At 43.5% G+C, this 12,592-nt stretch overlaps 1 protein-coding gene across 1 annotated transcript in view; it reads right to left on the bottom strand.

Annotated features, from left to right (window-relative positions):
- The window catches only part of LOC120059713 (ena/VASP-like protein), a 34,567-nt gene that overhangs the window by 18,537 nt on the left and 3,438 nt on the right, over positions 1 to 12,592 (bottom strand). Inside the window, exon 2 of the mRNA XM_039008767.1 lies at positions 12,095 to 12,272. Within this exon, the coding sequence (XP_038864695.1) occupies positions 12,095 to 12,272 (178 nt within the window). The remainder of the gene's footprint in view (positions 1 to 12,094; positions 12,273 to 12,592) is intronic.

Genomic DNA, 12,592 nt, shown 5'->3' with positions numbered 1-12,592 from the left:
CAGTAAGCGGTGAGAATTTGAATGGAGTGGATTGCACCATCTGGGGCACTATAAAAGCACTTGGAACGGAAGGTCCGGCCTTTTCAACGGGGGGCCTGACGCAAGAGGGACATCACCATGGCGTCCTGAAAAGCTTTCGTTTTAGCAGTTCTATATCTCCGGCTCTGATTTAATTTGATTTTTGTCTTAAAAACTTCATAAGGTAGTTAATTTAAACCGACTTATAGCAGTTTATATCAGTTTATTGCGATTTTCTGGAATTTCTTTGTCACGCGCTATCACGAGTTGGACACCTCTCCGGTACATGGCTAGCGTTAGCGGCTAATTCTACAGGAGAAGAGGACATCTTTCAACCAAAAGACGATTGTTCTGGACAAAGGACACCTTGGCCAAGATTCTGATGGAAGCTCAAGAAATAGTAAGAAGTCTTTATGCTGTTAATTCGTATTTATGTTGAAAAACGTTAAACAATAATTCCGCCATGAATTCATGTGCGGTATCGCTTTAGCGCACGCTGTATGTCGTAGTAACGTTAATTTTAAAAATCTAACACAGCGATTGCATTAAGAACTAATGTATCTTTCATTTGCTGTCCAACCTGTATTTTTTAGTCAAGTTTATGATTAGTTATCGATTAGAATAGGTGCCTCTCCCAAGATTTCTCCCGACATTTTGTTGGCAGCTTGGCTACTTTTCTCATTGTATAACCACGATTTGTGCCGCTAAATATGCACATTTTCTAACAAACTCTATATGTATTGTGTAATATGATGTTATAGGACTGTCATCTGAAGAATTCTGAGCAGGTCAGTGAAAAAATTAATATCTTTTGCTGGTTTATACGTTATCGCTATTTTTGGCTTGAATCAATGCTGTTGTGTGGTTTGCTATTGTGGTAAGCTAATATAATGCTATATTGTGCTTTCGCTGTAAAACACTTAAAAAATCTGAAATATTGGCTGGATTCACAAGATCTTTGTCTTTCATTTGCTGTATGCTGTGTATTTTTCAAAAATGTTTTATGATGAGTATTTAGGTAATTCACGTTGCTCTCTGTAGTTATTCTAGTCGCTTTGGTGAGAGTTGTGATGGTGGCTGCAATGGTAAACTATGATTTATACCTGAAATATGCACATTTTTCTAACAAAACATATGCTATACAATAAATATGTTATCAGACTGTCATCTGATGAAGTTGTTTCTTGGTTAGTGGCCATTTATATCTTTATTTGGTCGAATTTGTGATAGCTATCTATGCAGGAAAAAAATGGTGGAGTAAAAAAAGTGGTGTCTTTTGCTAACGTGGTTAGCTAATAGATTTACATATTGTGTCTTCCCTGTAAAACATTTTAAAAATCAGAAATGATGGCTGGATTCACAAGATGTGTATCTTTCATCTGGTGTCTTGGACTTGTGATTTAATGATATTTAGATGCTAGTATTTACTTGTGACGCTATGCTAGGCTATGCTAGTCAGCTTTTTTACTGATGGGGGTGCTCCCGGATCCGGGATTGTGTGGAAGTAGAAGTTAAGCCATTTTGCCACAACTTGTAAGTATGCTTGGGGTCATTGTCCATTTTTGAAGACCCATTTGCAACCAAGCTGATGTCTTGAGATGCTGCTTCAATATATCCACATAATTTTCCTGCCTCATGATGCTATCTATTTTGTGAAGTGCACCAGTCCCTCCTGCAGCAAAGCACCCCCACAACATGATGCTGTCACCCCTGTGCTTCACGGTTGGGATAGTATTCTTCGGCTTGCAAGCCTCCCCCTTTTTCCTCCAAACATAACAATGGTCATTTTGGCCAAACAGTTCTATTTTTGTTTCACCAGACCAGAGGACATTTCTCCAAAAAGTACAATCTTTGTCCCCATGTGCAGTTGCAAACCGTAGTCTGTCTTTTTTTATGGCAGTTTTGGAGCAGTGGCGTGTTCCTTGCTGAGCGGCCTTTCAGGTTATGTCGATATAGGACTTGTTTTACTGTGGATATAGATACTTTTGTACCCGTTTCCTCCAGCATCTTCACAAGGTCCTTTGCTGTTGTACTGGGATTGATTTGCACTTTTCGCACCTAAGTATGTTCATCTCTAGGAGACAGAACACGTCTCCTTCCTGAGCGGTATGACAGCTGCGTGGTCCCATGGTGTTTATACTTGCGTACTATTGTTTGTACAGATGAACGTGGTACCTTCAGGTGTTTGGAAATTGCTCCCAAGGATGAACCAGACTTGTGGAGGTCTTGGCTGATTTCTTTTGATTTTCCCATGATGTCAAGCAAAGAGGCACTGAGTTTGAAGGTAGGCCTTGAAATGGGGCGACGCACAATTGGCATAGCGTCGTCCGGGTTAGGGAGGGTTTGGCCGGTAGGGATATCCTTGTCTCAGTATGTAAAATGTAATAAAATGTATGCACTCTACTGTAAGTCGCTCTGGATAAGAGCGTCTGCTAAATGACTAAAATGTAAAATGTAAAAATGTTGAAATACATCCACAGGTACACCTCCAATTGACTCAAATGATGTCAATTAGCCTATCAGAAGCTTTTAAAGCCATGAGAGAATTTTCGGGAATTTTCCAAGCTGTTTAAAGGCACGGTCAACTTAGTGTATGTAAACTTCTGACTCACTGGAATTGTGATTCATTGAATTATAAGTGAAATAATCTGTCTGTAAACAATTGTTGGAAAAATCACTTGTGTCATGCACAAAGTAGATGTCCTAATCGACTTGCGAAAAATGATAGTTTGTTAACAAGAAATGTGTGGAGTGGTTGAAAAACGAGTTTTAATGACTCCAACCTAAGTGTTTATCTTTGGTGTTGGAATAGTTTTTTTTACATGCCACACCCTCCCCTGTAGTAGTAGAGGTACATTCAACATGATAAATATGACTGAGGTTACATACAGTTTAACAATACCAGTGGCCTCTGTAATTATTGGGACAGTGAAGCATTTTTTCTTATTTTGGCTCTATACTCCAAAAGTTTGGATTTTAAATCAAACAATGACAAGGTTAAAGTTAAAGTATTTTCATCCATATCGGGTGAACCATTTAGAAATGACAACATTTTTTTTGTACATAGTCTCCCGATTTTAGGGGGTCAAAAGTATTGGGACAAATTCCCTTATACAGTATGTGTATTAAAGTAGTAAAAAGATTAGTATCCATATTCATAGAACACAACACCTACATTAAGCTTGTGACTACACATTTGTTGGATGATTTTTGCTGTTGTTACATTATTGTAGAAGTGTTTAGAAGCATATTCTATTCTTATTTACCATAAAAGTGACACAATACATTATTTACCATTCATTTCTATTGAGCACAGAATAATCACAACCAAACACAACCAAAACAAACAGAAAATGCATCCAACAAGTTTGTAGAGTCACAAGCTTTATGTTGTCATTGTGTACTATGAATATGGGAGCAAATACTTAACTTTTTACTACTTTAATACACATATAAGTGAATTTGTCCCAATACTTTTGGGCTCATAAAATGGAAAATAAAAATGCCTTTCTAAATGGTTCACCCAATATGGATTGAAATACCCTCAAATTAAAGCTGACAGTCTGCACTTTAACCTCTGGACAGACAGCCAGTTAATTCCATAAATTGCATGCTGGGTCAAATGGCATGTGTCATCTCACAAGCGAGGCATGTGCCTCCCCCTGCTCTCCCACTGGCTGCTATTGTGTGTCCTCAAGCTCTTCTCTCCTCTAGATTCTCCTGAGCTACACACGCATGTCTTGTTTGTTTACGTTCAGATTTTAGCGTTAGCATGGTGTTTATAGCATTAGCACTAGACAATAGCATGGTGTTTGTAGCATTAGCACTGGACAATAGCATGGTGTTTATAGCAGTAGCGCTAGATATTAGCATGGAGTTTATAGCATTAGTACTAGACATTAGCATGGTGTTTATAGGATTAGTACTAGATATTAGCATGGTGTTTATAGGATTAGCACGTCGTGCTTGTTTACATTGGACATGGTTCGTTGTCTCTCAGCTTACTTAATTAGGAAGTACTTTACAAACATATGCCTGGTTCGGAACATGTCCAGACATAAATAGTAGTGAGACTTTCTGAGACCGTCTTTACATGTGTGGAGTTGAGTGGATGCGGCATAGCCTGGTCCCAGATCTGTTTGTACTGTACAGGGAGTTCATGTGTGGAGTTGAGTGGATGCGGCGTAGCCTGGTCCCAGATCTGTTTGTACTGTACAGGGAGTTAATGTGTGGAGTTGAGTGGATGCGGCATAGCCTGGTCCCAGATCTGTTTGTACTGTACAGGGAGTTAATGTGTGGAGTTGAGTGGATGCGGCGTAGCCTGGTCCCAGATCTGTTTGTACTGTACAGGGAGTTAATGTGTGGAGTTGAGTGGATGCGGCGTAGCCTGGTCCCAGATCTGTTTGTACTGTACAGGGAGTTAATGTGTGGAGTTGAGTGGATGCGGCATAGCCTGGTCCCAGATCTGTTTGTACTGTACAGGGAGTTAATGTGTGGAGTTGAGTGGATGCGGGGTAGCCTGGTCCCAGATCTGTTTGTACTGTCTTGTCAACTCCTTTGTGGTCACTGGCATGATGACCATAGTTGGCTATCCAGCACAAGCAGATCTAGGACCAGGCTATGCATGCTGGGAACCACACCTGGCATCACATTAGGTGCTACTCCTCCGCCTAGTGAGACACACTGTGTTTTTTCCTACAGCATGATTGATGCAAACCACAGGCATTTCCACAGGAAACCTCAACAAAACAGGCCCAGCAGGACGGTAGACCAGAATAGACCTGACCTGCCCTCCTCTCTTTCCCACATCTGTGTACAGCTCACACAGTAGATTTTGCATTCAACACAACATATGCATGAACCCAGCCAATCCCAGCCAATCCAATCCTTCATTTCCATTGGATCAACGTCTAACTTCACCAGTCTTTGTCAAGAGATATTCAACAACAGGATCAACAAATTAACTACATAGAGACAAGAAACCACCAACCCAGCATAGAGACAATGGGCCGGTGTAGAAACCACCAACCCAGCATAGAGACAATGGGCCGGTGTAGAAACCACCAACCCAGCATAGAGACAATGAGCCGGTGCAGAAACCACCAACCCAGCATAGAGACAATGGGCCGGTGCAGAAACCACCAACCCAGCATAGAGACAATGGGCCGGTGTAGAAACCACCAACCCAGCATAGAGACAATGGGCCGGTGCAGAAACCACCAACCCAGCATAGAGACAATGAGCCGGTGCAGAAACCACCAACCCAGCATAGAGACAATGAGCCGGTGCAGAAACCACCAACCCAGCATAGAGACAATGGGCCGGTGTAGAAACCACCAACCCAGCATAGAGACAATGGGCCGGTGTAGAAACCACCAACCCAGCATAGAGACAATGGGCCGGTGTAGAAACCACCAACCCAGCATAGAGACAATGAGCCGGTGTAGAAACCACCAACCCAGCATAGAGACAATGGGCCGGTGTAGAAACCCCCAACCCAGCATAGAGACAATGGGCCGGTGTAGAAACCACCAACCCAGCATAGAGACAATGGGCCGGTGCAGAAACCACCAACCCAGCATAGAGACAATGGGCCGGTGCAGAAACCACCAACCCAGCATAGAGACAATGGGCCGGTGCAGAAACCACCAACCCAGCATAGAGACAATGGGCCGGTGCAGAAACCACCAACCCAGCATAGAGACAATGGGCCGGTGTAGAAACCACCAACCCAGCATAGAGACAATGGGCCGGTGCAGAAACCACCAACCCAGCATAGAGACAATGGGCCGGTGTAGAAACCACCAACCCAGCATAGAGACAATGGGCCGGTGCAGAAACCACCAACCCAGCATAGAGACAATGAGCCGGTGCAGAAACCACCAACCCAGCATAGAGACAATGGGCCGGTGCAGAAACCACCAACCCAGCATAGAGACAATGAGCCGGTGCAGAAACCACCAACCCAGCATAGAGACAATGGGCCGGTGTAGAAACCACCAACCCAGCATAGAGACAATGGGCCGGTGTAGAAACCACCAACCCAGCATAGAGACAATGAGCCGGTGTAGAAACCACCAACCCAGCATAGAGACAATGGGCCGGTGTAGAAACCACCAACCCAGCATAGAGACAATGGGCCGGTGTAGAAACCACCAACCCAGCATAGAGACAATGGGCCGGTGTAGAAACCACCAACCCAGCATAGAGACAATGGGCCGGTGTAGAAACCACCAACCCAGCATAGAGACAATGGGCCGGTGCAGAAACCACCAACCCAGCATAGAGACAATGGGCCGGTGCAGAAACCACCAACCCAGCATAGAGACAATGGGCCGGTGCAGAAACCACCAACCCAGCATAGAGACAATGAGCCGGTGTAGAAACCACCAACCCAGCATAGAGACAATGGGCCGGTGCAGAAACCACCAACCCAGCATAGAGACAATGAGCCGGTGCAGAAACCACCAACCCAGCATAGAGACAATGGGCCGGTGTAGAAACCACCAACCCAGCATAGAGACAATGGGCCGGTGCAGAAACCACCAACCCAGCAGACAAAACTGTCATTATGACATCATGGTGAGGTATACTAGATGTTTTTTAACATATTTTTTGACTGACCGCATAACAACCAAAATATGACGTCTTTACTTGATGTCTTTATGACGTACCTTGACGTAATTGTGGTGCTGCATACCCACTGGGGTGCTGCATAGAGGTGTGTGAAGGGGGTCACTGAGACATACTCTACTTCCCCAGCTAAATGAGGAGGAGAGCCTATTCTGAGAGAGGCCTATTATAAAAGGGGAGATCACTTACTGCATATCAGGAATACCGACCAATAAACCCTTGACGCCCCTTTGCAACACTAGACCGCTGTTGGGTGTCATTTCCGCTGGGTGTATTCGGCATGAGGGACACGTGGACCCTCTTTATATGGATACTGCTTACCCAGTGAGCACAAGGCATTGAAAATACATATTTTCAATATCCTTTCAACCAAAAATACATATTTTCAATGTCTTTTGCTCATAAGGTAACTGGAGTTGTGACTCTGAAACAGAGAGGATTCCTCTATCCTACCATATCCAACCATCTGAAGGTGTCTAATTATGTTTTTGTTTTCGGCTTTTGGGTTGACATTACTGACATCATAATGAGTTCACCTCATTCTCAATGAGCAGGATGTTGGCAGAGTTGTTTTGGAATAAAGTGCTGTAAACGCTTCCTAAAACACGATTCATTCCCAACCTCAAACCGTTTCACGTTTCATCTCATCATCTCATGAAGGGGAAATATTTTAATATTCTATCATCAAACAGAGCCAACCATCCCCACCACATTTCTGCCCCCTGTTTTTGAACACGGTATATGAATATAAATAATGTACTACTAATGCAATGTATGTACTAGTGCTTTATCAATACACAGCCTAGCAGGAGTTATTTAGTTTGTTATTTAGTGGGTGTGTGTGTGTGTGTCATTTTGTGTGTGTGTGTGTCATTTTGTGTGTATGTGTGTGTGTGTAATTGTGTGTGTGTGTGATTGTGATTTTGTGTGTGTGTGTGTGTGCTTTGTCTCCTCTCCTTTGTTCTCTCAGAAGATGACTTGGGATGCCTTGTTTTCATTCTTCTTGACACTCCTAAACTCCCCCTCTTAGCAGCTGATGGATATCTGCACGGCTCCTCTAAACTCCCCTTCTTAGCAGCTGTTGGTTATCTGCACGGCTCCTCTAAACTCCCCTTCTTAGCAGCTGATGGTTATCTGCACGGCTCCTCTAAACTCCCCTTCTTAGCAGCTGATGGTTCTCTGCACGGCTCCTCTAAACTCCCCTTCTTAGCAGCTGATGGTTATCTGCACGGCTCCTCTAAACTCCCCTCTTAGCAGCTGATGGATATCTGCACAGCTCCTCTAAACTCCCCTTCTTAGCAGCTGATGGTTATCTACACGGCTCCTCTAAACTCCCCTCTTAGCAGCTGATGGTTATCTGCACAGCTCCTCTAAACTCCCCTTCTTAGCAGCTGATGGTTATCTACACGGCTCCTCTAAACTCCCCTTCTTAGCAGCTGATGGTTATCTACACGGCTCCTCTAAACTCCCCTTCTTAGCAGCTGATGGTTATCTACACGGCTCCTCTAAACTCCCCTCTTAGCAGCTGATGGATTTCTGCATGGATTTGCAATTCATTTTAGCACATATCCAGATGAGGCGTCAAGATGAATACTAATAGTGGAGCACAGAGCTACAGCTAATGCATAACAACAGCCAAAATACTCACCAGAATCAGTTGGTGTCCATCTACGATGGTTTCTATGAGCCAATTAGTCCAACCGGATCTTGATTTTCAGTCTTTTCAGGGTTTAGTTTGGAATACATGAAACTAAGAACACGTATAATATATGCCATTTGCCATCAAATTAAACTACTGCAAAGCTAATATACAATGTGATGCTTTCTTTTGGTAGACATACCATACTTCCAGATCCAGACACAATAAAGTAACTAAACGTTAGATTGGGTCTAGGGTGGTGTTGGGCTGGTAAAGTAACTAAATGTTAGATAGGGTCTAGGTTGGTGTTGGGCTGGTAAAGTAACTAAATGTTAGATTGGGTCTAGGTTGGTGTTGGGCTGGTAAAGTAACTAAATGTTAGATTGGGTCTAGGTTGGTGTTGGGCTGGTAAAGTAACTAAATGTTAGATTGGGTCTAGGTTGGTGTTGGGCTGGTCAAGTAACTAAATGTTAGATTGGGTCTAGGTTGGTGTTGGGCTGGTAAAGAAACTAAACGTTAGATTGGGTCTAGGTTGGTGTTGGGCTGGTAAGGTAACTAAATGTTAGATAGGGTCTAGGTTGGTGTTGGGCTGGTCAAGTAACTAAATGTTAGATTGGGTCTAGGTTGGTGTTGGGCTGGTAAAGTAACTAAATGTTAGATTGGGTCTAGGTTGGTGTTGGGCTGGTAAAGTAACTAAACGTTAGATTGGGTCTAGGTTGGTGTTGGGCTGGTAAAGTAACTAAATGTTAGATTGGGTCTAGGTTGGTGTTGGGCTGGTAAAGTAACTAAATGTTAGATTGGGTCTAGGTTGGTGTTGGGCTGGTAAAGAAACTAAACGTTAGATTGGGTCTAGGTTGGTGTTGGGCTGGTAAGGTAACTAAATGTTAGATAGGGTCTAGGTTGGTGTTGGGCTGGTCAAGTAACTAAATGTTAGATTGGGTCTAGGTTGGTGTTGGGCTGGTAAAGTAACTAAATGTTAGATTGGGTCTAGGTTGGTGTTGGGCTGGTAAAGTAACTAAATGTTAGATTGGGTCTAGGTTGGTGTTGGGCTGGTAAAGAAACTAAATGTTAGATAGGGTCTAGGTTGGTGTTGGGCTGGTCAAGTAACTAAATGTTAGATTGGGTCTAGGTTGGTGTTGGGCTGGTAAAGTAACTAAATGTTAGATTGGGTCTAGGTTGGTGTTGGGCTGGTAAAGTAACTAAATGTTAGATTGGGTCTAGGTTGGTGTTGGGCTGGTAAAGTAACTAAATGTTAGATTGGGTCTAGGTTGGTGTTGGGCTGGTAAAGTAACTAAATGTTAGATTGGGTCTAGGTTGGTGTTGGGCTGGTAGAGTAACTAAACGTTAGATAGGGTCTAGGTTGGTGTTGGGTTGGTAAAGTAACTAAATGTTAGATTGGGTCTAGGTTGGTGTTGGGCTGGTAAAGTAACTAAATGTTAGATTGGGTCTAGGTTGGTGTTGGGCTGGTAAAGTAACTAAATGTTAGATTGGGTCTAGGTTGGTGTTGGGCTGGTCAAGTATTTCCTAATATTTTAAAGAAAACAATCAACTATTAAAATACAACAACGTGGACCACTCTAGTCAATACCACTTGCCAACTGCAGCCTCACAGCCTAGTGACTGCACAATTAAAGGCTTTTATATTAGTGACACAACAGCTAACACCATTAACACTATCAAGGGTTATTATCTACACAACACATCTACAGATGTCAACAGGAAGGTTGTGTACGTGCCAGATGAGTTTGGGTTAGTGCATGATGAAGCACAGGGGCCCGGCATAAAGGGGTCCTGGCTGTTGCCATGGTGAGGTGAGAGAAGTAGTGCCCCAGGGGAGTGCTTGGGCTTGATCAGGCCTGTGCACAGAAGCCCTCAAGAAACAAAACAAGGCCTACTTTCTCTCTCTCACTCTCTAACTCAGATGGTGATTACCTAATTGGGATTTCTTGAGCCAAATATGATGCTATTAAAGAGTATTTCAAACCTCAGGAGCCACAGCTTAACACCCCGTGGGGCTGTAGCCCCAAAATATGAAATATAAAAGCTATTTTGACCAATTAGGGCCCCTTAAGGCCACATTTGTGTTGAATGGAAAACTTGAATTGGTAGTCAACAGAAACGCATACAGCTTAAGCTTAAACATCAACATAGGGATTTCCAGAACATCACTTCCCCATTGTAGCCCTACAATGAAAGAGGTGAGAGAGGTGTTGCCAAATACCACCAGCCTCACATTGTCTGCCGCAGCATCATGCAGTAAATAGCCCTGATCCAGCCCCTCCCTCTATCACCTACCCTGCATCAACTGTCATCACGGGAACAGTACTTACTGAGGGTGATCTTCGCAGAAGTGCACCTTCTGACAGTGGCTGGTGACATCTCTGGAGTAAGACTCATCGTGAGACCCTCTCTGCAGTTCTTAAAGTGTCTTTAGCAAGCTATTACTGTGTGGTACTAACTATGGCTTCTAGTCAGGCAGCTGTCCAGGCTACTGGAATAGCATTAGCCACGAACCGGGTGATCCAAGATGGGACCCCAGTAGCAGGTATAAAGCAGTAAAATGCCTGCGACTGTATTCCCTGGACAGAAGAAGCACCTTGGGTTTGCGTGTGGAGCCCCATAGCTCAGTTCACCTCCAACATGGCCCCCTCTTGTTCCCCAAAAGGTTTACCAAAAAAAGGAGAGTGCCATGTGAGATTTGGAGACAGTTTGGCTCCATGGGTATTTTAGCCAGGCTGTGCACCAATAGGAAGGCTAGGGGACGGAATGGGGCCGCCACCGGACTCCCCATCCCAACAGCTTATAAGTAGCAGCAACTTGTAACAGGAGAGGCCCATGTGCTATTTCTTAAGAGTAAGGCTTCATATACAGTCTAGTTATGTCGCCATAAACTAGACTGCACCATCCATCTCATCTAACCACAGGTCTTTACATTGATGTGTGCAAGTGTCTGTCCTGGCAGTGCAATGTTAATGGTTGTAAGGGTTAACTGTAATGGTTGTTTTTGATAGTGTCGCTTTCAGGCATACAGTAATGTCACAAGTGTCTGCAATCGGCCCTCATATATTGCCAGGCCACGTATCCAAGTCTGGCACCCTGGGCTCTAGCCTGGGTTGTGTTCAGTAAATGGTTAACAAATAAATAAGTGAAATAGGGAGGTTATATTTGAACTATTAAGAAATGTTTTTTTTCATTTTCTGTTTCATAACAATTTTAAATGTTTTGTTACAATGTGCCCTACTGAACACAACTTAGGTCACAGAGTTTATAGTCTGGCAGGGTTCTATGGTTTGTTTTCCATTCCCATACACACTGCTGAAAGCTTTCACCCAGAGCCATACAGATACAGTATGTCTGGCCGTGTTTTCGCTCTAGAGCTTGATGTCCAGCAGAGGGAGGTAGAACTCAGTGGAGATCGACCCAGCAACCAGACTGACTGGCAACTGCAGCCCTAATGTCATTGGCTGGACCAAGTGTAAACTGAACAGGTTGAGAGCGTTTCTGAAAATAGATTATTCTTGTTACAACCTAAACATGTTCAACCTAATATTATGTTAATCCAACAATCCTTAAATTATAGGGGAGCTATACAGGTTTGAAATTACTGTATAAAAATATTTGCACTTCGACCGATAATTAGTAGCTGACGTGCCAGGATTAACTGCTAATTAGTATACATCAGTTTTAGCTACAGTCCATCTAAACCTGACTGTGACATAAACAGACAGGTGGACGAACAGACGGGTGGACGGACAGGCAGACAGATGGACAGAATGATTACTTCCACATGGGAAAGGGTCCCACCTCCATCTTGCGAGCTGAGCGTGTTCAGAGCGAACATCATGGCGGTGGAGAAGGTGGTGGCCTCCTCTTTGCTGGCGAAGTTGAGGCCGTAAACCTGCCTGGCATCGCGCCACTGGTGAAAGGTGGGCGTGGCCTGGTTATACTTCAGCCCCTTCACTATGGAGTAGTTGATCACCACCTGAGAGACAGACAGCCAATTACTCATTCATTCATTATTCACCAATTACTATGGTCAGCTTAGTTCAATGAACCGTAACTATAGAGATAACTATGTCTTACATAATTATAGAGATAAATATGTCTTACATAATTATAGAGATAACTAGGAACGAATGTGTGTGGTGGAGATGATCTCTATAACTAAGACAGTGTGGTGGAGATGATCTCTATAACTAAGACAGTGTGGTGGAGATGATCTCTATAACTAAAGACAGTGTGGTGGAGATGATCTCTATAACTAAAGACAGTGTGGTGGAGATGATCTCTATAACTAAGACA

This window comes from Salvelinus namaycush, chromosome 15, assembly GCF_016432855.1.
Source record: "Salvelinus namaycush isolate Seneca chromosome 15, SaNama_1.0, whole genome shotgun sequence".
Taxonomy (NCBI): Eukaryota; Metazoa; Chordata; class Actinopteri; order Salmoniformes; family Salmonidae; genus Salvelinus; species Salvelinus namaycush.
The sequence above is the reverse complement of the archived record's forward strand: the minus strand, read 5'-3'. Positions and strand labels throughout refer to the sequence as shown.